Source organism: Schistocerca gregaria, chromosome 1, assembly GCF_023897955.1.
Source record: "Schistocerca gregaria isolate iqSchGreg1 chromosome 1, iqSchGreg1.2, whole genome shotgun sequence".
NCBI lineage: Eukaryota > Metazoa > Arthropoda > Insecta > Orthoptera > Acrididae > Schistocerca > Schistocerca gregaria.
Genome location: NC_064920.1, coordinates 291,947,995 through 291,973,978, shown reverse-complemented (window position 1 = coordinate 291,973,978; position 25,984 = coordinate 291,947,995). Strand labels below are relative to the sequence as shown.

The window sequence follows — 25,984 nt, the reverse complement described above, 5'->3', positions numbered from 1 at the left end:
TCAGCTTCTTGGTGACATGCCGATTACATAGTCCGATGTACCTGTACCATTGTCCGCCCCACGTAGCTGAGTGGTCAGCACGACGAAATGTCATGTCTAACGGCCCGTGTTCGATTCCCGGTTGGGTCGGAGATTCACTCCGCTCAGGGACTGGGTATAGTGTTTTCCTTATCGTCATCATTTCATCCCCACCGACACGCAAGTCTCCGAAGTGGCATCAATCGATAGACTTGAACCAAACCAACGGTCTACCCGACGGGAGGGTCTAGCCACACGGCATTTCCATACTTGTACCCCTGATTTTTCCTTTTTCATCACATGATAACCGTTTTCCGCATGACTTTATCATAATCGTGGTTTGTGAACAAAACACACGCTGTCGCTAATGGTCTCTGTTTCCTATCTTAAGAAAGGATACGTACGCACGCACTAACACCGTACAGAGCTGACTGCGTTTATACCAAGCTCCACCCGCTACTACTAGAATCGTTGATGTCTTGCCGGCCGGGGTGACCGACCGGTTGAAGGCGCTACAGTCTGGAACCGCGCGACCGCTACGGTCGCAGGTTCGAATCCTACCTCGGGCATGGATGTGTGTGATGTCCTTAGGTTAGTTAGGTTTAAGTAGTTCTAAGTTCCAGGGGACTGACGACCTCAGAAGTTAAGTCCCATAGTGCTCAGAGCCATTTGAACCATTTTGATGTCTTCTTACATAGTGTACTACTGACATCAAATGCGGTACCATTCGACTGCATTTATCATATACTTGATTTCATATTATTGCATACACATTGCCCACAACTATTCCAACCGACAAAGTTAATTTTCCCGCAAATGTCCTTGCCTCAATATTGATTTCCACTACAAAATGGTTCAAATGGCTCTGAGCACTCTGGGACTTAACATCTAAGGTCATCAGTCCCCTAGAACTTAGGACTACTTAAAACTAACTAACCTAAGGACATCACACACATCCATGCCCGAGGCAGGATTCGAACCTGCGACCGTAGCAGTCGCGCGGTTCCCGACTGAAGCGCCTAGAACCGAAAGACCACCGCTGTCGGCGATTTCCACTACAATAGCGCAGAAAATAGCCCCGTATTATCTAATGAAGCAGCAGACAACGGCAGCCGGGATCGACGGCATTTATGGGCCCTGCAACAAATTTGTGACGGCGTAATAGTCCGCGACACTACACGAACGCTCCGCTCCGTGCAGGCCCCATGAGATATCAATATTTAATTGAAAAAGTGCCCACTAAAGGCATTAATTTTGTCGTGTGCTGTCCACAGCTCGCATGCATTTAAGAATTATTCAACTGGTCTGAGTTACTCGCTCCCGCCGGAGACGGTTGCAGGCACTCCTAAGATCAGCAGCGTGACGTGCTGTGATGTACGCGTCGTGGTCTGCCTTTCTCGTGGGTCTCGATGGCAGCCATGTGGCGTCACCGACTCTCGCGGACCCAGGGCCCTGCCGGCAAGCTTGCACGTGCGAGGCGCTGTTTGTCCGCGTTCTGCGCCGCCGGCCGCGACGCGCTGCGCTGGCAGAAACGATGCGCGCCTGCGCACTGCTTCTCAAACGAGTTCACAGAAATGTTGTGTGTAAAAAGATTTAGTTTAGCGCTACGTATGTTTATATGTCAGATTCATGCCAAAATGCGCATCATAACGTGAAGCGTCAAAGTAATTGTGTTATTTCGCATTTTAGTAAGACACAGGAGGAAATTCGAAAAAGTTTACAATGAAAAACGCTGAGCCCTATGATTTTCTGTTTGGTGCATATCACGTCGTACGTTGCTGCACTTGAAATTTAGCTAACATATTGAATTTGTCTTCAGACATGGAAGCAGTTCTCACTCTGTCTCCAACGTCGAGAAAATGGATTTTACGTAGTGTACAAGTGCTGATAGCGCAAATTAGTGATGAAGCCACGCTGAAGTATTCACAAAATCTCTGACATCTCGTTAACGGTTTGAGATATCGAATCGAGGTTATGGCAGATGATGTTATGCAAACCATGTCATTAACAAGCAGAACTTCATTATCTTCTGCGCTTTTCAAGTAGGTATTGATTTTCAACGAAACAATTCAATATTTAAAGGTCATCGAGAGGTGATGAAACGAAAAATTTCTGTGGGTTTAGCAACAACGTAAGTGAAGAACTTACACGTCTGGTTTTACACTGATTACGTGCATAATGAAATAAAATGCAACCAGTGCATAAAAGAAATTTAATTTCTTTACCGAAATGTAGAGATTAGTCTCTCCACTTACTCCAGTCACATGTTCCAGCCCCATGATGCACTTCGCACTTTATTTTTGTTGATAGGTTCATTCAAAAAATGGTTCAAATGCCTATAAGCACTATGGGACTTAACATCATCATTCCCCTAGACTTAGAACTACTTAAACATAACTAACCTAAGGACATCACACAAACCCATGTCCGAGGCAGGATTCGAACCTGCGACCGCAGCAGCAGCGTGGTTCCGGACTGTAGTGCCTAGAACCGTTCGGCCATCCCGGCCGGCCAATATTATTTACTAAGCTCCTTTTATTCACCTACAATTTTATTTATGCCTTATGACAATCATATTTATTTTGTTTCATTATTTTATCGTACTTCCATCCCCACTCTGAAACCAACTTGAAGATATGCATGCCATTGGCTGATCGGCTCGTGTTCTGGCGTGATGTCTCCACTTTTTGTTTCGCTTCTTCGTACCAGTTTTATGCAGACACTGTGAACTACTCGTATGCTTCTAAGAGCTCTTATTGTATTAACGGTTTCAGTGTTCTATTATTTATTGCTACTGCATACGTTTGTTTTTTTTTGCGCTTTATTACTGACTCTCGCAAATAATGCGATAGGCATAAGTATGTAACATTTTTTATCTTTTAATTTTTAAAATATTTTTAAACTTTTCGTCCCTAATTTTAATATTGCTATCTGACTTGTACTTATTTATGGTGTATTCTCCTCCACAGCCTTCTGAAGAAGGGCACTAAGTGCCCGAAACCGGTAAAGAAGCTAAATTTATTTTATGCAACTGCTTGCTTATTGTTTCATTATCTACGACTACAGTTTCTGAAGACGGGCAAAATACTGCACTGATGGTGTGCTTTCTCATAAGCTATTCTCCTGCCTTGTCCTGAGTTCTTCGCTTAATAAAACACAGTTTCAGCTTTTTGTTTCAACTTCATATGCACTGGCGTGTTAGTGAGACTACATTGTGTAAACCCCAGTGAGTTTTGGCAAAAGACGAAAGTTTTAATACGGCAAGAAAAATATGTAGGCTTTAGTCAGAATTCGCTACTGATGATGTTTCGCTGAGGAAAATGGGTAAGAAGTCTGGCTTATTTAAATCGGTCCCTTTGTCGCAGTGGAGTCCTGTAACCCCCTGTGTTTTTAATAAAGTACAGCTGGTACTGAAACACTGTACACAGGGATCCATCTTTTTATTCCTATCCTCATCGAAATTCATGAATTCTTTTTCCTCAAATATTTTTTGATTTGTTAAAGATATAAATTATTTTATCTCGTTGAGCCGCTGCAGCGGCTCATAAATCAGCCACTTTTTTTCTATTTTTTTACCAATAGAACGAGTATCCTTTTTAGCTCTGGACTAGCGATTGCTCTTGAGACATTATATTTGTAGTTCTTAAACTGTTATGACTCAGATGACTTGCAGAACTTTGTCGACTGCTCGTGAAGGGGAAAACAGATTAACAATATAATTGAAAAACTAGAAGGTATCTGGGGTGAATAAGTTCAGTCCATCACTTACAGGATCAAAATGGCCGTGTACTATTTGTTGCGATTTTCGTCATATTTCTCAAATCATTGAAGTGACCACGAAAAGTCTTCGGTGTAATACCAGCTGTCCATTATTAAAAAAAACAGTGGGTTGCACAATTCCACTGAAATTGCAACAAAAGAAGAGATTTAAATAACTCGTTCTTCTTACCTACTTTCTTCAGAGAAATATTATCAGTATCGATTATTGAGTAAAAACCTATATTTTTTATGTTACCATGCTAAAATTTGCTTCTTTTGCCAAAACACAGAGAAGTTTGCACAATGTCACCTCACTAACATGCATGTGTAGATGCAGCTGCGTCACAAAGCAGACATTGTGGTTTATTAAGGGTCATTCCGCTTAGTCGGCCTATAAGATTACCGATTTTTATGATGTTTTGGAAAAACTAATGAAAAACCAAGGTAAATCTATTTACAAAATAATTATTGATCCTTGGACAACATTTCCTGCTTTTTGTAAAAACTTCAGTTATCATTAAGCCCTCACTCTAGGAGTTAAAGTTGCTCTGTCCAAAGTGAGGTGTGTCCATGAGGGAAATCCTACATTCTGCAAATCTTACCAATAGTACATTGCGGACGGTTGAAAAGCATAGTTTTTGAAATGTGAAGTAACAATAAAGCGGCTATCGCCCGAAAAAATGTAGTGGTATTGCGCTTGTTGGGCCACGTTTTCTGCAGTAACTAATAAGCAGATTGAAATACAAAAAAATATTATCCTATTTCTCCTTGCGGATATGGCCGAGGAGTAACTAAGTCAGATTTTAGAAATACACTCCTGGAAATTGAAATAAGAACACCGTGAATTCATTGTCCCAGGAAGGGGAAACTTTATTGACACATTCCTGGAGTCACATACATCACATGATCACACTGACAGAACCACAGGCACATAGACACAGGCAACAGAGCATGCACAATGTCGGCACTAGTACAGTGTATATCCACCTTTCGCAGCAATGCAGGCTGCTATTCTCCCATGGAGACGATCGTAGAGATGCTGGATGTAGTCCTGTGGAACGGCTTGCCATGCCATTTCCACCATGCAGACGTGCATTGTCCTGTTGGAACAGCAAGTTCCCTTGCCGGTCTAGGAATGGTAGAACGATGGGTTCGATGACGGTTTGGATGTACCGTGCACTGTTTAGTGTCCCCTCGACGATCACCAGAGGCGTACGGCCAGTGTAGGAGATCGCTCCCCACACCATGTTGCCGGGTGTTGGCCCTGTGTGCCTCGGTCGTATGCAGTCCTGATTGTGGCGCTCACCTGCACGGCGCCAAACACGCATACGACCATCATTGGCACCAAGGCAGAAGCGACTCTCATCGCTGAAGACGACACGTCTCCATTCGTCTCTCCATTCACGCCTGTCACGACACCACTGGAGGCTGGCTGCATGATGTTGGGGCGTGAGCGGAAGACGGCCTAACGGTGTGCGGGACCGTAGCCCAGCTTCATGGAGACGGTTGCGAATGGTCCTCGCCGATACCCCAGAAGCAACAGTGTCCCTAATTTGCTGGGAAGTGGCGGTGCAGTCCCCTACGGCACTGCGTAGGATCCTACGGTCTTGGCGTGCATCCGTGCGTCGCTGCGGTCCGGTCCCAGGTCGACGGGCACGTGCACCTTCCGCCGACCACTGGCGACAACATCGATGTACTGTGGAGACCTCACGCCCCACGTGTTGAGCAATTCGGCGGTACGTCGACCCGGCCTCCCGCATGCCCACTATACGCCCTCGCTCAAAGTCCGTCAACTGCACATACGGTTCACGTCCACGCTGTCGCGGCATGCTACCAGTGTTAAAGACTGCGATGGAGCTCCGTATGCCACGGCAAACTGGCTGACACTGACGGCGGCGGTGCACAAATGCTGCGCAGCTAGCGCCATTCGACGGCCAACACCGCGGTTCCTGGTGTGTCCGTTGTGCCGTGCGTGTCGTCATTGCTTGTACAGCCCTCTCGCAGTGTCCGGAGCAAGTATGGTGGGTCTGACACACCGGTGTCAATGTGTTCTTTTTTCCATTTCCAGGAGTGTATGTCTTTGTTAATGTGCCAGCAATCCATCTCGTCAGCTGTATCGAGAAATAGGCGTTTATAGGTAATCTAAGATCTCTATCACATCAAAAATGAATTTATGGAGAACCTATACTCACAGCTAATCTGCTATACTATCACCGTACACGAGACGTTTCACGACCACAGAATCCTCCTGCTCCACATTTTTCTCATGTTTTATCGCCGTCCGCGCTTCGTAAGCATCGTGCAGCGTGCAACGGTAAGCATCCTGCAGGCGACCATTATCGCGACCGATGGCAAATGTTTCTGCGTGGTATCCAGTTTCGATTGTCATCATGTGCAGCATTTTCAAAGTGGGTTTGAAACCTTCAGGGTAGATCGAATATGACATAAAGCACGATGGTTCTCGAGTCGCAATTGATGCGTTTAGGAGCAAGCTGCCAGATGGCCCGTACTGCCTGGCATTCGTGAGTATCATCCAATGTTTCACAGAGGGTGCCGAGGTTGCCCTCATACACAACTCCTCTCCGGCTTTGTTCCTAAGATGAGGTATCAACTCATGGTTTTGATATGATATTCTACACAATTGTGGCTTCAAAAATATCGTAATAAGTTTTTGAAGCTGAACCGAGCCTTAAGTGAGCAACTGAGAACAAGTCAGGTCAATAGCTTACGAAAAAGCACATCCTTGGTATAAAAATAAAAGTGTGATTTCTTCACTTATGTTGTTGCAAAGCCTACAACAATTCTCGTTTCACCAACTGACGATGACTCTTAAAAACTACATTGTTCTACTGGAAAAATGTATAGTTACTTGAATAGTGTGGTAGATAACACTTCCCTTGCATTGATTAGTATGTATTCCAGAGTTTACTTGTACTGAACCAGCAGTACACACAAGAGTTCTATTTGGAAATGTGCAGATTCATCTCACCGTGCCAGGGGGATCTATAGAGGGCTCCTACCTGTCGTCTTCTACAGATGATGTCCCTTTCACAACTGTCGACAGTAGCAGGTCATGAGCCTGTTGACACGTTGAGATTCAGATTATTATTAACTAAGCCTGTGGGAAAGAGACTTTACTTCAGTAATCAACATTTCAAGTAAATTTTTGGGGATGACAGCTTTAATAACTGTCTACAATTCCTGCCACAGCATAGTATCACTGATATTACACAGCACTTTAGCTCAATGGTGCCTAACAACACATTATGGTCAGTGAGCCTGAAGGTCTAGTGCAATATTGCACCATCTTACAAAACCATTAAACATGCATATTACAGGCAGATAATGAAGTTCCTCTTATTACCCACATGGCAAAATTCTCTCTCATCTTTGCATGCTGTCATTTGTCAAAATCTCAGACCATTAACGAGACATGAGGGATATTATAAATAAATTATTCTGGTTTTATTTCTGGCACCTGTTACTGTAACTGAGTGCGCTATATAAAATTCATTTTCTAGAGACTGGAAATAGATAGTTACCTCCTACCATGTCCAAAGAAAAATCCTATGTGTTAGGTAAATTTCATACACAGAAAGATATACAGTAATATGTATCAAACGTAAAATCATAGCCACCCCTATTTTTCATTGCAAACTTTTCAAATTCCTCGCGGTGTGTTACTTAAATGCAAGGTATCGCAATAACTAAGACCTTTAACGATGTAATGGTCACTTCGCCATGAAGCTGACTACATAGCTGACAAAACGCAAAAATCCATTTCTTATACAGAATAGTTTCCACAAAATCTTGTGAGATGACTGCAGACCTAACGGAGCGTGGGCGACTTTCTGCACTATTCAGCAGGCTAATTAGCGTTCTCTGTGTGCACCTGTAGCCGCATCGGCATGTAGATTGTTATATTTATTTCATGCACTGCGCATAGTGTTCACTAGGCTATAGCGCACGTGTCTGTGTGTGTGTGTGTGTGTGTGTGTGTGTGTGTGTGAGAGAGAGAGAGAGAGAGAGAGAGAGAGAAAGAGAGAGAGAGAGAGAGAGAGAAATGTTCAAATGTGTGTGAAATCTTATGGGACTTAACTACTAAGGTCATCAGTCCCTAAGCTTACACACTACTTAACCTAAATTATCCTAAGGACAAACACACACACCCCTGCCAGAGGGAGGACTCGAACCTCCGCCGGGACCAGCCGCACAGCCGCACAGTCCATGACTGCGGCGAATTAGACCGCTCGGCTAATCCCGCGCAGGAAAGAGAGAGAGAGAGAGGGGGGTGGGAGGGGGGGAAGGAGGGTAGGAGGGGGTGAAGGACACAGCCACCTGCACGGAATGCATAGCCATATAGTACTCATACCGAAGCACCTAAGCAACGAAATTCTGCCTAATGGAGTAGCAAACCACGATATACCCTTAGCATCATGGAGAGGGTGACAAGCCAGTTCAGTCGCAATCGGCGAGTGCTCGCCTGCGTGGAAGCGAGCAAGACCGAACTGCATGGATAGTGATCGAATGGCCGCCGCTCACTGTGATCTGCCACGTGGATGCAGTGCCCTACCGTACACGTGCAAGCAGGATACTGAGTAGCTAAGATCATTTATACTCTTGACCTTAAAATGCAGAAAAGGCGGGATTTGCTTTCATCCAGGTCGAAGGCCAAGAATTTTTAGCTGAGGTCTGTAGTTTATCACATTCTTGTCGGGTGTCCAGCTGGATCAAACTGTCATCTGAGCGCAATATTCAGCGGTCCACCTGGCCGCCATCATCAGGTGAGAAAAGCTGCGTTGCTCTCGCTGATAACTGATTCCACTGTTTGTTTTTCTTTTCTTTATTGTGATTTCATTCCCCTGCACCATATGGACAGGGGAAGGCTGTCAGCGGCACAATCCGCCGCTCTTCTGCCAAGTGACATCACAACTAAAATTAGGATAAAATGGTACATACATAAGGCGATAACAAAAGGGTAACATAAAACAGAGGAATGGGAGAAAATGGAGGTAAAAATAGACTGACATGGAGACGTTCATGACGGACAGTTAAAAAAGTCACCAGAAAGTTAAAAAATACAGTTGGCGATTCTTAAAACATGGAGAAGACACTGAATGGACATTCACAGTTTAAAAGTCGGCCATAGGATTAAAAACAGCCGGCCGCGGTGGTCTCGCGGTTCTAGGCGCGCAGTCAGGAACCGTGTGACCGCTACGGTCGCAGGTTCGAATCCTGCCTCGGGCATGGATGTGTGTAATGTCCTTAGGTTAGTTAGGCTTAAGTAGTTCTAAGTTCTAGGGGACTAATGACCACAGCAGTTGAGTCCCATAGTGCTCAGAGCCATTTGAACCATTTTTTTGATTAAAAACACTACAGAACAACACACTTAAAACCCACTTGAAGCGCACATGATTAAGAATAAAACTGCCAGGTGGAACCTGCTGAAGTAAAGGTCAGAGAGGATGGAAAAGGGGGGGGGGGGGGGCGTGGAGAGCAAAGGGCAGCAGGGAAAGTGGCGGGATGAAGAGAGTAGGGGCGTCAGCGGGTACACAAAGAGGCAGGAGACACGTGGTGTGGGAGATGAAGAGGGAAGACAGGCCAGGAGGGAGTGCAGAGACACTGAAAGGGGGCACAAGAGTGGGAGGGGGAGTAGGAGGGGGAAGCCGCTCAGGAGGAGGGAGGGGGAGGAGAGGGAGCCCGGAGGAAGAGGCAGGAAGATGGGTTTAGAGTTGGTAGGAAGGGTAGATGTCAGGGCGAATCTCATCATCCAGGATGGGTAGACGGTGGAAGTGGCGTTGGGAAAGGAGGTGGATGGTGTGGAGATGGAGAGAGGGTGGGACACAACAGTAAAGGCGCGGCAACTGGTTGGAGGTGGATAGGATGGGAGACACCAGGGGGTGAGGGGATCAAGGCGGCGGACAATAAATAGTGTGCGGATGTGTTCAAGGAAAAGGAGAAGGTGGGGGGAGGGGATGAGGTCGTAGAGGGTGCGTGGGGGACAGAAGACGGATGCGGAAGGCGAGGTGGAGCGCATGGCGTTCGAGGATTTGGAGGGCTTTATAGAACCAGGGAGGGGCGGAAATCCAAGCTACGCTGGCATAACAGAGGATGGGGCGGATCAAGGATTTGTAGGTCTGAAGGGTGGTGGATTCCACTCTTAAGTGACTGCACCTTTATATGCATCAGAAGTACAACAGCGCATGCGCTAGATACAGTGTGCATGCGCTCAATCATTCCTGCTGCCCCATGGCGCAAAAAGAGTTGCAGCGCCTCCAGTAGTGAATACTGTTGAAAACGATACATCGTTACAAGTGGTTATTCATAGCCGCCCAATTCAGATGCCGTTGTTTATTCATATCTGATAAAACTGGATTCCACGTTTTACTTAGCGGGTATCCATTATCACGATTAATGATATTATCTGCTAGTCTGATTTCGACAGATTCTTTTAAAACACAATTCCAGTACCGCGAAGGATTTGCAGCGACCCTACATACCAAATTCGCACTGCTGTCCCACAGTGTTTCAGTGGCGTGGTGGGAACTACAGGTCAAAAAATTGAGATACCAGTATAGGTCCTTTGCTGAGTCTGTTGTAACTCCGGTGTTCTGTAGCCCCGGATGAAGTTATTTAGAACTCGGGGTATAAAGGGTAGGGGTAATTAATGACGGGTGTGTTAATTGCAGCTGTGTGTGGCATTCTGTTTCGTGGCCGCGAGAAGGCGGCCTACAGCAACGTGCGCTTGTGGGAGACCGTGGGCTTCCTGTACGGCTACGCGTGCAGCCCGCTGCTGTGCATGCGCGTCAAGCTGGTGGTGATGGCAGCGCTCCTGGCGGCGGCCGTTTGCGGCTACTGGGCGGCGGAATATCTGGCAGGCCGGCGCGCAGCCAACAGCTTCTGGCTGCAAGAACAGCAGAAAGACCAGCAGGAGACCCGCCCCGCAGACTTGCAGCGGGCTGCACTTGAAGGTCGCTGGCAGAAGCCGGCTCCTGCAGGAAATACGTGAATGTTCGCCATATTTCGTAGGCAGGCGAATAATATGTGATCAAGACATATGACTTTGCAGCTGTGAGAAAATGCTTCCCAGAACTACGTGTACAATAGTTATTCCAAAAGTACGAGTCGCTGTGTTAATAACGAACTTCCAGTTCACCACTTAGAATGTAAATAAATCTGTTTTACAGCTTTACCTGTATAGGATTCTAAGCTATCACACGACCAATAACATACACAACTCAGGTACAAACAAGAGATGAGAGATTGTATAGATTATCAACAGCACATGGAAACAGCATGCAGACTAAGTGAATGTACAGGCTTATGTTGTGTAAACAGAATGTAACTGACGATGATGTACAACAAAAAATAAATACCACTTGCCATATAACATTAGCAAAATTTACGAATCAAAATAATACTGTTTAATTTCGAAATCTTTCTGTTGAAGTGTCTTCCGTTCGGCTTGCATACTTGATATCATACAATTTTAATATTTGCAAACAGGGACGACCATCATCCCCGTCATTTATTCGCCTGATAATTACATATACTTATGCGACGAGGAAAATATTTCTGCTGGTTTCTTAGGGCGTGTGATACTATTTCTGTTTTGTCCTTCGTAATCATAGCACTAGACCTACGTTATATTCACCAAATCCTTTCATTGTATGTAAATATGTTGCCACATGTAGGACCCTAATTTATTTATGTTACATAGTGAAAACTTATTTCACCAACACACTGTATCTAAAGAAAGAAGTCCTTTCTTCGGATATATTTAATTATAATAATATTCACATGTACTGAAACATTCGCGTTTGGGAAAAAAAAAACATCGCACGATTTCAGGGACGATGTTTACATCCATGGTAACATCTGTGTTTCCCAGGCACGGATACATAATAATACCTTTTGAAAAAGGAGAAAAAAATCTTTGAAAAATACTTACCTCAGTGTTCCCCACAGACTCGACTACAATGACACTGTCACTATGCTACAGGGTCTTATATCGCCTTATAGGGTCACACGAGCTGTCAGTATGACAGATGCAACTACAATAACATGAACATCCCTGTCAGTAAATAACTGTTTTACCCTAGGAATGTTGAGGATTTATTTCATACAGTCACACATTATGTTCAAAAGAGACTACGGTATCTGAAGAAATCACCTAAAATGTGTACTCATAGTATTAAACATAAACCGTCTGCCTAAAAATTTAGAACTTGATTTTATTCCTGGCTTATAAGTGACGTCAGGATAGTAACTGCTGTGTAACTGAGAGAAGTCAGGTACTAATCACAATGAGAAACAGCGTGGAGATAACATTGAAATCATACGAACTTACTTCAGGAATATGAAGTTTTAATCTCAATGTACTGGCCGTTGTTTATCTATAAGCGATGGCTGTCCACAGATAATTAACCATCTCAGATGAAAGCATATATATGATCTTTATTTTTTATTTAGCAGACGAGAACTGGCTTCACTAAAATGTCAACATTTTGTTAATTATCTAAAAAACGAGGCAATTTTTACATGAGAACTCCGCAAGGTGTAGCACATGCTCAGTAGCGCTTCCCGGCACTGTCATAAGTTTGCTTACGCGACTGAAAGCTGAACATCATGTCTGATCCGAATGGTGCTGGGGACGGAGCAGGAGATGCTGCTTCGGTTTTCGACGCCAAATTGGAAGAAGAACAGGTACATGTACATCGATCTTAAACATACAACTGTCGCAGGATTCACAGCATGTGTTCATGCGTTGGACGATCATAATATATTGGAGAACTTCGTAGATAGTCCTAAATTTAACTGTTGACCTTGGCTCTGTTCCGTCTCGTCTTTACTTTCGTTCATCTCTTGTAACTACAGTGCTTTCAATTTTTCTGATGAGTTTTTAAGCTCTTACTTGAATCCTTGCTTACAAAATGATGTTGGTTTGAATACTTTGACTCCTGTAAAACACAAAATGCTTCTCGCTCTCAGTCACCTAGACAATTTTGGCATCTATGTGCAACCTTGTCATGGTCTCACTTCTTTGAAAATAAATTACAGCTTCAAATGATTTCGAATATTATCCTTAGCCCTCAGCTGATCCATGTGTGCCTGAGTTTAGTACGAGTTAAGATTAAAGGGCAACATTCTTTGGTAGAATTTATGTACGTAGAATGCCTCTGAAAAGCAGCGATGATGGTCGGTACTTTCGTCAGAAATATTAGTTTTGCAAACATAACGTAACGGTTCGCTGTATGTAAAAGTCTGCTATAGATTTTTTTTGTTGTTGTCTACGGTCAATTAGGAATAATGATATAAAAACTGACTTTTTTTCTCTTCTGTGGAACCTGGACAGTTATTTCTCTGTATATGAACCTCCAAATCACACTTACTGTAACATGTCTGATACACTAATTCCTATTTGTTTTAGTTTGAAAGAGTGTGACGCCGAAATCATAAAAAAACAAGTTTGCAGAAAATGCATAAAACAGCCACAACTCTTTTTTTTGTGGGAAAGACTTAGTCTGCACTCAGTGTTTTGTCGTTAAGCGCCCGCCTACCCCTCTTTGTTCTGTTCTTGAAACCGTCCTAAACAATAAACTATCTTCTGCATTTTTTCTTGGACATACTATACACAATCTACATATATTACCTCGTAATTTTAACTTTATATAGAATGATCTTAGTTTTACTTTAAACACAGCTGAAATTTGCCGACCTAGTTAATCATTTTTGCATCCAATGTAATATACGATATCATTCATACTACTGAAAATCCAAAATACACTCCGACCTCGAACGTCATGTAAGGATCGAGGGACTAATAACCGTCAACTTTAGTCCCTTTAAAAATGTGATCATTATTATCATATACCTGTCTGCAAAATTGGCTGCATGGAGATTGCACTTCACCAAGAGAAGGTGAACTTTTTTTAGACTCTAGTTTATCTCAGATTTAGATAGCTTAATTGATTACTTGCAGTAGTGTCTAATTTTTCGTTTTTTAACAAACCTCTTTGGATTATTTCTGTTTTTACTTTTGATTATGAAATAATGCTTATAACTGGATACTGACTTTTTTCAAGTCTCTCTAAAATGTGGTGTTCATGTGGGGGGAAACACTATCACGCTGCTTGTTGGTTTTTATTAGACAGTAGTCAGAAGGAGCAAATTTAACGTATTTTTTGTTGTACACAGTATTGTTTATCAGCTCATAGTTGAAGCCACAGTTAAAAGCGATATTTGATCCATATGACATGATGCACCATGGAATAGACAGATGTACTCGAATGGCTTACAAACTAGCTTGTGTGTTAATTCCTGCAAAACATCAGGAAGGGTGTTGATTCTGTTTTGTAATTGTCATATCTTTAAAGTCAGTACCGCCATTAGACTGTTATTTATTTGCAGTGTTACATTTGCACTTACACGATCATGATTTCGGCTTCAAAGTGCCATTATCAAGTGTTTTAAGTGTTATACAGTGCCTAAGTTGGCATACTCTCGTACTTAAAATACACTATTAGACACATTGTCTAAATATACTATTGGACACATTGTCTCATTGATGAAACAAAGCAGTAGGCTTTACCAGAAATATCGGCCCTTAGACAATGTGTCTAATAATGTATATGAAATACGAGAGTATGCCATCTTAGGCACTGTATAACACTTAAAACATATCATAATATCACTTTGAAGCCGAAAGCATGATGGTGTAAGTGTAAATGTAACACTGCAAACGAGCGGTTCTAGGCGCTACAGTCTGGAACCTCGCGACTGCTACGGTCGCAGGTTCGAATCCTGCCTCGGGCATGGATGTGTGTGATGTCCTTAGATTAGTTAGGTTTAAGTATTTCTAAGTTCTAGGGGACTGATGACCTCAGATGTTAAGTCCCATAGTGTTCAGAGCCATTTGAACCATTTGAACACAGCATAAGAACAACAGTCTAATGGCAGTACTGACTTTAAAGAAATATATTAAGACTGTGGCCCCGCATTATGAAAAAATTATGTAATTGTCATGTTCAGAGATGCACGAACAGAACAATATAAATTATTCAATGGTTTATTTTTAGCAAATATTTCTCAGTTTCTTCATAACCGAAGCAGTTAAGTACTATAGTAGGGATGTTGTAGCAAACATGTAAGCCTTGTAGTTAGTAATACCATAGGTCTTCCGGCAAATGCTGAAACAATACGCCTCAATTTTTTTCGCTGGAGCTCTAGGACCAACCTCTTAGATACCTGATTGGTAGTCAGTCCTTGTCGAGGTAGAAATAAGTTATACGCAATGAGGCATGTAAATCTGAATTTTTCTGGTTATATCACATACACCTTCAGACAAACCTAATCCGCGTGCTTGACGAACGACCACTCATCGAGTATACCAGTTTCTCTGTATTGCTTATCATTCATTTCTCATGCCCAATTATAGATTGCTGGGTTGTTGTCCATCTCTGCCTCAGAAAATCAGTCCACAAACAGCTAGACATGTAGAACAGTTATATTATTTGCAGACTCATCGATTAGTCTGTCTACGATGATGATGTGGCAGATGGCGTCCGATCACAGAAACAAATGTCACGTCAACGGTCAGATAAGTGTGAGCTCTGAAAATGTACACATACAATTCCTCCCCACAGTATGGAAACAACATTAATTTTCACACTCTATGACTGACAAAATAATGTTATAAAATTATAATACTGTAAGGAATGCAGTCGTTAATTTTTATTGCATGGTTACATGTTTATGAAGTAGACGGAGAAATAGACATTTTGTCAGACTGGCATTGAAAGATAGTTAGTTATTAGCTTCATAGATCATTTGAGCGATTCTATTGAAATCATGTAGCTAGTGTTAACGTTATTGAATCATTAGTTTGCTTATTGGCTAATTGATCAATAGAATAGAAGGAGTTCTCCAGGAGAAATGATTTTAAGTTAGGTTTAAAGCTTGCTTTGCGACCTGACGGATGGTTTATATTATCGGACAAATGATGGAAGATTTTTATTGATGTATATTAAACTCCTTTCTGAGCCACTGACAACTTTAATAACGGATAATGGAGATCAGCTTTCTATGTAGTGTTGTAGGCATGGACATCACTGTTCTTTTAAAATTGTGATGGAATACTTATGACAAATTTCATTAGCGAACATATGTATCATGACAACACAGTTAAAATCCCTATTTCCTTGGAGAGGTACCTGAATGGCATCTTTGGGTGAACACGACATATTATTCTTACTGCTCGCTTTTGTGCTGTCAGTACTTTGTAAGTGTGGTGTTACCCCAGAACATAGGATTTCACTGAGTGGAAATATGGCAGGTGGTTTATTCAATTATTATCAAGGTTAGCAAAATAATCTGAGCTTAGTTACTGGATAAGCTCAGTAACAAGCTTCTTCCAGCTCACTTTTTCGTCAGTAAAATGCCTTGAAAAGATTACAAAAAATATCACCTAGCGTTGTTTTTTTTTTAATTTAAGGCTTGTACTAGTTTATGAATGAATGTATAAAAAGCATTCTCAGTCGAGAATCCCTTCTGCAATACTATGATATGCTAAGGAAATCGTTCCCTTTAATGAATATGAGGTGTCTCTTCTTTCGGGCATGTCCAAAAGAACAGACACCATGCGAAATCCGTAGCTGTTAAACATTAAATGTAGATGGAAGGGGATAGCTGCTGTCATCTGCACTGAGACATTACGCGGAATCAGCGACGACGTCTGAAAATGTGTACCAGACTGGGATTTCGCTTACTGGGCAGATCCATTAACCATTGCACCACCCGGGACACAGTGTCATCATAATGCGCCGAAAATCTCAACATGTCTCAAGGCCGATCCATGTTCCTGTTCGCTATTCTAAGATTCTCACAAGAGATCGGTCGTAATTCTGCACCCGCATTAAAGAAGGTTGATCCATTGCCCAGCTAGTCATATAACTGATACGTCTAGCTCGGCAATGGATCAACCATCTTCAATGTGGATGCACAATTACGTCTGACCTCCTGTGGAAATCTCAAGAGTAGCGAACAGGAGTCAATGGACAGGGACTGCAGATAGGTGGCACTCGGTGGAAATTGTTTCCACTTAATGGTTTGACTACCCTTGAGTCCATTACCCTTCCGTATATATTTAAAAAAATGTCTTTATGAAGATTTCGATGGTACTGTTTAGGTCTGTCTTACCACCTTCCTTATGAAGAAGTTTAACAGTTGAATATTTTAAACAGCCTGGAACAATTCCCTGTGCCAGTTAGGTATTGTGTGTATCGTTAAGAACATTACTTATTAAGCTGGAATATCTTTTCAGAACTCTGTTTGAAATTCCATCAACATAACATAAAGTTTTGCTTTTTAGAATTTTTAGGATTTATTAATTTCATTGAAGGATGTTGGTAGGGTTTTGTGGAAAGGATGTTGGTAAGGTTTTGTGGAATGACAGTTTTAATATATTCTCTTGCTTCGTCGTCTAAATAATGTAATTGTATTTTTGCTACTACATTTATAAAGTGACTGTTAAAAGTACTTGTAGCTTTTGAATCATCAGTCAAAACATTGCCATTTAGTTGAATTTATGTGGTATGTTATACACTGACTGGCTGTTCTGTCTCCTATTTGACAATATCCCATACAGCTTTAATCTTATTACCTGTGTTATTTATTTCTGTCAGGATGTGCATGTTTTGGATATTTTGATAACTTTCCTTAAAATACTGCAGAATTATTTGTAGTGTGCAAGCAATTTCGGATCTTGACTTATTCCAACCTTTATATGTTAGTTTTCGTCTTCCACTTACATGGGATTTTCATCTCCTTAGTTATCCATGGCTTACTTCTGTTTTTTTAATGGATCTTCTGGATAATTTTTTAGGAACTCAACATTCAAATGTTCATACAAATTTACTACAGAACAGATTGAATTTGGCATTAACGTCTCTTTCTATATATATCTCATCACACACTAGCCTTTCTAAATTATTTTTAAAATATTGTGTCTTCTTCTCATTAATACTTGTTAGGTGAAAAATGCATCCATCTATGCCTGCCGTAACTTCTTCACTGGATTAAAAACATTTTCGAGTCACAGATTTCTTTGGAAGTAAGAGTATGTGGGTAAGTGAATGTGGAGTTTTCGGCTATTCGCATTCGAAATCTTTAACAGAATGTCCATTTTTCTGATGAGAGTCACATAAACTACCTGCGTTGTCCTTTCCTTGACGTGATTTAGAAATCTCGCACAGCATAAACCGAATATCGCCTCATTCTTTGTGAATGAATAAATAAGAAGAATCGCTTTCCCATCCTAGAAACTACGGGCGTTAACATTCCAGTAGATAAATCGAGTAGAGTTCGACTGTTTTCTTGTGGAGGGCCAACGGCCTTCGCCCACTGCTTCGTTTGCCATTGAAGCATGAAGTACTGAGTCTACGTTTTGTCCACAGTAGTAACGCACAAACTCAACTGGGTTATTTTCAGTGCTGCTCCACACGCTCTTAAGAACCTACTATCCTCTTCTTGCTTTTCGTCAACATCCAACAAATGCCGTTTATTTTTAGACAAAGTAACCGTGCACCAACGTCTGATGCACTTATGCTTAGATCTGTCTTTTACGTCATTAATCAATGGTCTTTCACTGGTCCAAAGTGCTATTCCTCGATATTTTGGTCTGTAGTTGCATTTTTCGGACGAGAATCGGCTTCGAGTGATCTACGGTGAGATTTGAATGTCGCCAATCATTTCTTAACTGCTGAAAAGGAAGGAGCAGGTCCCTTGTAATCTTCATCAATTTCTGTTCGAGATAATGCGCCCAAACAACAGATTTTACTACGGCACACTGTTCCGTTTTTTCCGCTTGATGAAAAACACGCAGCACGTGTGCTTTACGAAAGCAGACAAACGAAGGCATTCGACAGCTCATATTGGAACTTGAATCATATTATTGTTCAGTATGTCCATCAATCTAAAAGAACCACATCGAATGAAAGTACGTTCGGGACTGAGACTTTGCCGGCCGGTGTGGTGGAGCGGTTCTAGCCGCTATAGTCTGGAACCGCGCGACCGCTACGGTCGCAGGTTCGAATCCTGCCTCGGGCATGGATGTGTGGGATGTCTTTAGGTTAGTTAGGTATAAGTGGTTCTAAGTTCTAGGGGACTGATGACCTCAGAAGTTAAGTCCCATAGTGGTCAGAGCCATTTGAATCATTTGACTGAGACTTTAACGCAGAACTTTTTTTGATCAAAGCTCTTAAACACTGAGTTATCCTGGTAGGATTCACGACCCACACTCACAGCAGGACTTTGATTGGTCTGACAGTTGTGGTAAACCGCCGCCCCTTGATCCATCTGTTGTAAACAGTAGTTGACCTTTACATCAACCATCACGCTTCGGAAGTTGCAAAGGGATCGGTACACCCTCTTTCTACCTTAAGTGACCATTAATATAAATTATGAATAAGCCTGTGGGTGCAGTTAAGAGAAGTCAATCACGGTGGAAAACAATGTAGTGATACATTGAGATGGTGCCAACCTGCCTGAGGCATTTGAAGAAGTCTTAATCTCAACGTGTTGACAGTTGTTTGACGGTTGTTTATCTATAGGTGATGGGTATCCGAAATAGATTACCTAACTCTGATGAAGAAAGCATATCTACAACCTTTATTTTTTATTAATCACATGAGAACTGTCTTTACTAAAATATTATCATTTTGTTAATTACATAAGAAATGAGGCAATTTTTATGTGAGAACTACAGAAAATATAGCACTTGCTCAATATGGTTTATGGTCACATTATTAAGGTAGGCTACGCGGTTCACAAGGGCTCTGATCCGGATGGTGCTAGGGTCGGTGCAGAAGACACTGCGTCGGTTCGACGCCAAATTGGAAGGAGAAAGAAGGACATGTACAGCGATCTTAAACAAACGACTGTTGCTTGTTTCACACCTCAGAAGTTGCAATGGGGTCAGTCATATCCTCCTTCTTTGTGCTCTGAGCCTTCTCACTCGTTATCTGCAATGTGGGAACAACTTTTCTGGAACAGGACAGGGCATCATCTATAGCTTGTTCAATAAGTAACTATGGAGTTTATAGCTTGCCGTATTAAAGTCATGGAAGTTATAAGAGAAGTTGGAAGTGATCCCCTTGAACTTGAAACAGTTGTACAAGTTTCTGCATGTTCCTGAAGACGCTGTGCAGAACATCGGGAGTGATGTTCCGAATGTGACGTGTCAGAGCAGCTTGGAGTTCTTGTCTGGTGTGAGGATTGCCTTCAAAGTCCTTTCCCTTCAATGTACCGCACAGAAAGAAATCCGGTGGAGCCAAGTAAAATGAACGCGGAGACCAGAGTTCTCGAGAGACGATGGGATCACCTAAGAAGTCCTTTAAAAAGTTCATTACCTTGTAGGCGGTATGTGCAGACGCCCCAGCCTGTTGGAACCAGATATTCTCAACTTCGTTCTTATTCAGTTCACCTGAGAAGGGCTCCACAATGCAGGTGCCGTACCGTTCTGCATTTATGGTGTGCTGAAAGAAGATCTGCCCAATGATGGGTTTACGAGTCACCAATGCTGTTGGGACACCTTAAATTCATGCGGATTCTCCATAGTCCACACACGACTGTTCTGGCTATTCACGTAACCGGTGCGGTGAACCCATGCCTCATCCGTGAAAAACTTTGTGTCAAGAATCCTTCCACCATTGTCCTGTCGACAAAACTTCACACGCGCGGGCGATCGGTGTCTCTCAGTTCATGCACGACCGACGTTTTGTACGGATACATGGACAATGACTTCCGGAGAATCTTGCGAGCGGAACCCACAGACACGTGAGCTAGTCGTCTAACCGATTTCTTTAGACTTCACAGCATCATGTCTTGCACTTCTGCCACCTTCTTTTCGGAAGTGAATGTGGATGGATTGCCTGATTTCGGAGCATTATGAACGCTTCCGGTCTTTCTAAACTTGGTCATGAGGTTCCGTACAACATTGCGGTTAGACATCTTCACTCCTGGGAACTTCGCTGCAAATGCAGCTTTTACTGCTGAAGTAAACTTGTCTCCATTTCGGAACACATGCTCCACAAGAAACCCTCTTTGTTCAACCGTCAGCGTGATGACCTGAATGACGATGATGTCACACAAAGACGTTTGTCTTCAGACAAACCGGACCTACGAACAAATACAAATACATGGTCAGGTATGGTTCAGATATTGTTCAAATATGTTAAACAATGGAAAATGTTATGTTAATAATTGAGAATCATATCAGTCATTACTTAGCACCCTACAACATGGCACTGCATAGTTACTTTCTGAATACCCGATATAACGGCGTGGCACAGAACATGGACTGCAAGCTGCATGCAACCCACCATTGATCTGCTAGTGACTGGCTCACTGTTCATACTTTTCACTTCAGTAGTCTCAGAGCGTGCCCATCTTCCTGATTACAAAAAGTGTCTACAAACTCATAAAATTAATTTTGTAATTAATGTTCCTGTTAAAATGTCCGCAGCTTGTGGTCTGGAGATTATAGTAGCTGACTCTAGATCTCGAAATCCTGGGTTCCATTCCTGGCCAGGTCGAAGATTTCCTTCGCTCGGGGACTATGTGGTTGTGTTGCCCTCATCCTCTCATCTACATCGGCATGCACGTCACCAATGTGTCAAATACAAAACTTTATGGCAGGGACCGAATAATTCCAGATAGGTTCTCCTGACCAATAATGCCACACAACCATTTCACTTTTCTGTAAAAATACGCCGTTACAATTACAATATTTGTTCAATAAAATAGTAAAATGGACATTTACAAAACCAATTAGCCTTTCACAGAGGCTTTATTCGTGTAAGTGTTCCACACTTATTTTTCTAAACTCTCCTCCTTCCCCTGTCTGTGCCCACTTCTTCCCCTCTCCCCTTTTCCCCTCTCTCTGTCCACCTCATCCTTCCTCCTCTATCTATCTGTCTCCTCCTTCTTATCTCTGTGTCAACTTCTTCCTTCCCCTGTCTCTCTGTCTATCACTCTCGCTCACTGATCATATTTTCCTCCCCCCATGATCTGTATGTGTTTTCCTCCACCACTCTGTATCCATCTCCTCCTCCCCTATTTTCTTTTCCACCTGCTCACTACCCCACTACACATTGCACCTCTCTCCTTCATATCCCTATCCTCCCCTCTCTCTTTGCCCATCCCCTACTTCCACTCTCTCTGATCATCTTCTTTTTCCCTCTCTCTATCCTACCCTCATCATCCTTCTCCCTGTCCATCATCTCCTCTGACTACCTGTCTGTCACTCTCCTCCTTTCTCTGCCCACCAAATTTGTTTGAAACTGATCCAGGGGTTATATGGTGGCCATACAAACACACACATGCTGGTTGATATATACAGGGTGCTTCAGAAGTGATGGTCAATATTCAGGAATGTGACAAGAATGATCAATCAAAACAAAAGAGTCAAGTAAACACAGGCAGTAAAACGCATATCTTAAGAGCTATGAGCACTTGTTCATCTTCACTGCTTCGAAACACAACTCTCCTAATGAACAATTGCTCATAACTTTCATGGTATGCATTTTAGAGCTCATGTTCACTGGGATTTTTTCCTTGTTTTAGTCCATACTACCACTTACAAAACTATGGAAAACAAAGAGCTTGCAGTAGAAGAGGTTTGTTTCACAATATTGAAGATCAATAATTGCTCATAGCTCTTAATGTGTGCATTTTAGATCTCATGTTTACTTGACCTTTCTGTTTCGAATTGTCATTTATGTCATATCCATGAATATTGACCATCCTTTCTGAAACGCCCTGTATATACTAACCTTATGCCACATGGTTACACTCAAATATGTGTTTGACACATATGTTACATATATCTCCTCCTCCTTGCCCTCTCTGTGTCCACCTCTACCTTCCCTTATACCTCTGCCTAGCTCCTCCACCACCCTATGTCTGTCCCCTCCTCCCTTTCTCTGCATCTTCATCTCTGCCTGCCCTTCTTCTGGCCCCTTCCTCCTGTCCTCCTCTCTCCCTACCAATCCTCTCCTGCCCCCTCTGTCTGTCCATCCTTTCCTCTCTCCATCTCAATTTTTTACTTGCACCAGGCAGGGACATCTACATTTGTAGCACCTGCAAAAGAAGTCGATAAAGTGGACTGATACTACTCTTACAATATGTTATGGACTGACATGTAGGCTGCCTTGCAAAACAAGTCTGTAAGGCAGGCTGATACCATTCCTAACCAAAACGCCCATTGTACAGGGCAGCTAGGAGTTTATAAACACCAGAGTGCTGATACTCATGAAAGTTTCTGTTCATGTGCCAAATTCGGCTGTAATCAACCCAGGGGTTTCATAGGAGACTCCAGATATATATTCTTCTTACATGTAACACTGTCCCAGAAAGAACAAATTCAATGGCACACAACTCATACATACGTCATGTTGTATTAAACGATAGGTAGCAGCAGTAGCCACTTTACGAATCTCTCATTACTGCCTCTATTAATCGAGGCAGAATACTGGTTTTCCAATTTGAATCTTTCGTTTTCATGCTAGTAAAGAGAATTTTGTTACTGCTTTATTGTTTAGACTCCCAAGTTCTAGGTAACTTCGGCACAAACAGTTTTAGGATTACATTTTGTCGATTTAATTACCTACCAGCAGTTATTTCTAAAAATTCTTACTATTTTCAGCGGAATTCTTTCCTGTTAAACTGACAACTGTTTATTGTGCTACTAAATGAACTGATAATGATTTTAAAAAGAATTATGGTCCAAAACTTTATTTCCAGATTTGAAAAGTTTTTAATTGTCCCACTAAATTGGCAAAAGCTCCTTGAAGCTCGCCATGTAAGAAAAATGAAGTTGACTTAACAAGAGAGGCATTCTTAGAATAGCTAGAGACAAATAGAATTGACTAGATACCATCCTGATGTGCTGCTAGGAAGAGGATAAAGAAGTTCGATGAGCTGCTGGAAAAAGCATATCAGTTAAGGATCTCGACCTGCTTGCAACTGTGCCACCTGTCTCTTCTTGACTGTCCAAGCCCAAAAAGACAAAACAAGAGAGAATTGTATAACCAAGTTACTCATAATATGGTGGTCCTAATCATATTCTACTGGCAGAATAAGATAAAGAAAGTGAAACGTTTTCAAAACCGTAGCAGCGGTCATTGATCGCTATTGGCAAAGTAAACCATGAAGACTGTGTCATTAATTATTTGGACACTGTTATTTTTAATGCGGAGAATCTTCCAGGAAAATCTGAAGATTAGTAAGTCTGGTTGTGTTGCTGAATGTTGGAGGTGACCTGAAAGACTTATTAAAGGATTTTTTGACAATAAACCAACCCAAAATAGATTAAATGAAACCTATTTTCTGTTCCTCAACAGGACAGTTTTTATAATCAAGTTTGTTAGCTTTTAAATTGTGTTGTGCTTTTGGAATTCTTGAAATAATGAAAGTAAACTAAGTAGCATTTTCCTTGTTTGTTTTTGTTTTTATAATATTTAACTTTATTTTTTTTATATAAATGACCCACTGAAGTTTACTACCAATCGATTAAATATGTAATCCCTTTTAGTTGGTGTTTCATGCATTTTTGGCTTACTGTGAACAGATCTGAACGTTTGGAACAAAGTTACCCCAAATAAATGCAAAAAGGCACCATTTTTAAAAAAAAAAGAACATTGCACACATAAGCCAACGGCCTTGCCGCAGTGGTAACACCGGCTCCTGTCAGATCACTGGAGTTAAGTGCTCTCGGGCTGGGCTGACACCTCAAGGGATTACCAACCAGTCTGCTGAGCGCTGTTGGCAAGCGAAGTGCACTCAGCCCTTGTGAGGCAAACCGAGGAGCTATTTGATTGAGAAGTAGCGGCTCCGGTCCCGTAAACTGACAAAACGGCCGGGAGAACGGAGTGCTTACCATATGCCTCTCCACATCTGCATCCAGTGACACCTGTGGTATGAGGATGACACAGCGGCCGGTCGGACTGTAGGACCTTCATGGCCTGTTCTGGCGACGTTATTTTATTGCTTACATTAACAGTTTCTAAAATACAATAAAACCGCACTGATTTATTCACACAAGAGCTGCAGTTGTTAATACTATGATTTGCCAGCACCCTGTTAAATAATCAGAGCTTAATATGTCAAGGAAGATGGGAAAGTGGGCCAAAGTTACCCTTTCTGACAGTATCAGAAACTCGGTCACTGTGGCAATCACAAGCGATTTCAGGTGGCTTATTGGATGCCTCTCACTGAACAATTACTACTTTCAGATAAAATAATTTGATAGGAATCATTAGAAAATCGATTTCCAGAGTCAAAACTCATGTCTGTTAAGTACACTATTATCAACGGCAAAGATTTATTCTTCTTTATAGTAAAGCAATTAACATTACTCGGAGTAACTGTTTTCAGTGCCGTGCTGGCAGCATCGTTCTATTCAGAAGGGCTCGCACGCAGGTAAAATTTTCGTCGAGCAGTGATGAATCTGAGGCAGCAGAGGTGTTTCCACGAGAGACATGTAAGAAACTGCGCGCGCGGGTGCGCGCCCTCAGCACCGAGAACTGCCAACTGCGTCGCAGCGTCGAGCAGCTGCGTCAGCACGCCAGCGCGCCGGCCACCGCCGCTCCCACCAGGTGACGTCATCTACTGTAGCTCTGCGCTTTTAACGCATTAATCTCTCTCTGGTCCAAGTGGCGTCTGGTGGAGGACACCTAGGGTAGCAGTACAGTTTTGACTCCTTGCGTCTGTCCCGTTCGCGGATGGACTGTCTGTAGATCACCATGTGATGCTGAGGATATGCTCTCAACATTTTACGAAGTATTTGCGTGAAACGTTTCTCACGGATGAAAAACCCGTGACGAACTGCGAATCAGTATTCTCTTTATCCAAATTGGCGAAGTTCCCTCAACGCTCGACAGTTTTCAAAAATCGCATTCTCTTACGTGTGTGTTATGTTAACTGCTTTCTAATGTTACTACTGTCAACTACACATCAGGATATGACCAAGAGTTAACTAAGGTACACGCTCGACAATTTTAAAAAATCGATGTCTCTTACGACTGCGTTATCTTACGTTAACCGATTTGTAATGTTACTACTATCAACAATACCTCAAGAACTGACACCAGTGAACTAAGGTGCACCTTCTCTCAGTTTAATTATTTGGATATTTTGTGCTGCAATTTTC

The 25,984-nt window shown here is 42.3% G+C and overlaps 2 protein-coding genes across 2 annotated transcripts in view; both read left to right on the top strand.

The window, feature by feature from the left end:
- Nucleotides 1–11,213, top strand: part of LOC126341572 (UNC93-like protein) — a 71,248-nt gene extending 60,035 nt beyond the window's left edge. The window contains exon 6 of the mRNA XM_050001784.1: nt 10,467–11,213. Within this exon, the coding sequence (XP_049857741.1) occupies nt 10,467–10,786 (320 nt within the window). The 3' untranslated portion in view covers nt 10,787–11,213. The remainder of the gene's footprint in view (nt 1–10,466) is intronic.
- A 1,173-nt stretch (nt 11,214–12,386) lies between these two features.
- The window catches only part of LOC126343223 (coiled-coil domain-containing protein 13-like), an 89,694-nt gene continuing 76,096 nt past the window's right edge, over nt 12,387–25,984 (top strand). The window contains exons 1-2 of the mRNA XM_050001925.1: nt 12,387–12,483; nt 25,255–25,430. Of these exons, the coding sequence (XP_049857882.1) occupies nt 12,406–12,483; nt 25,255–25,430 (254 nt within the window). The 5' untranslated portion in view covers nt 12,387–12,405. The remainder of the gene's footprint in view (nt 12,484–25,254; nt 25,431–25,984) is intronic.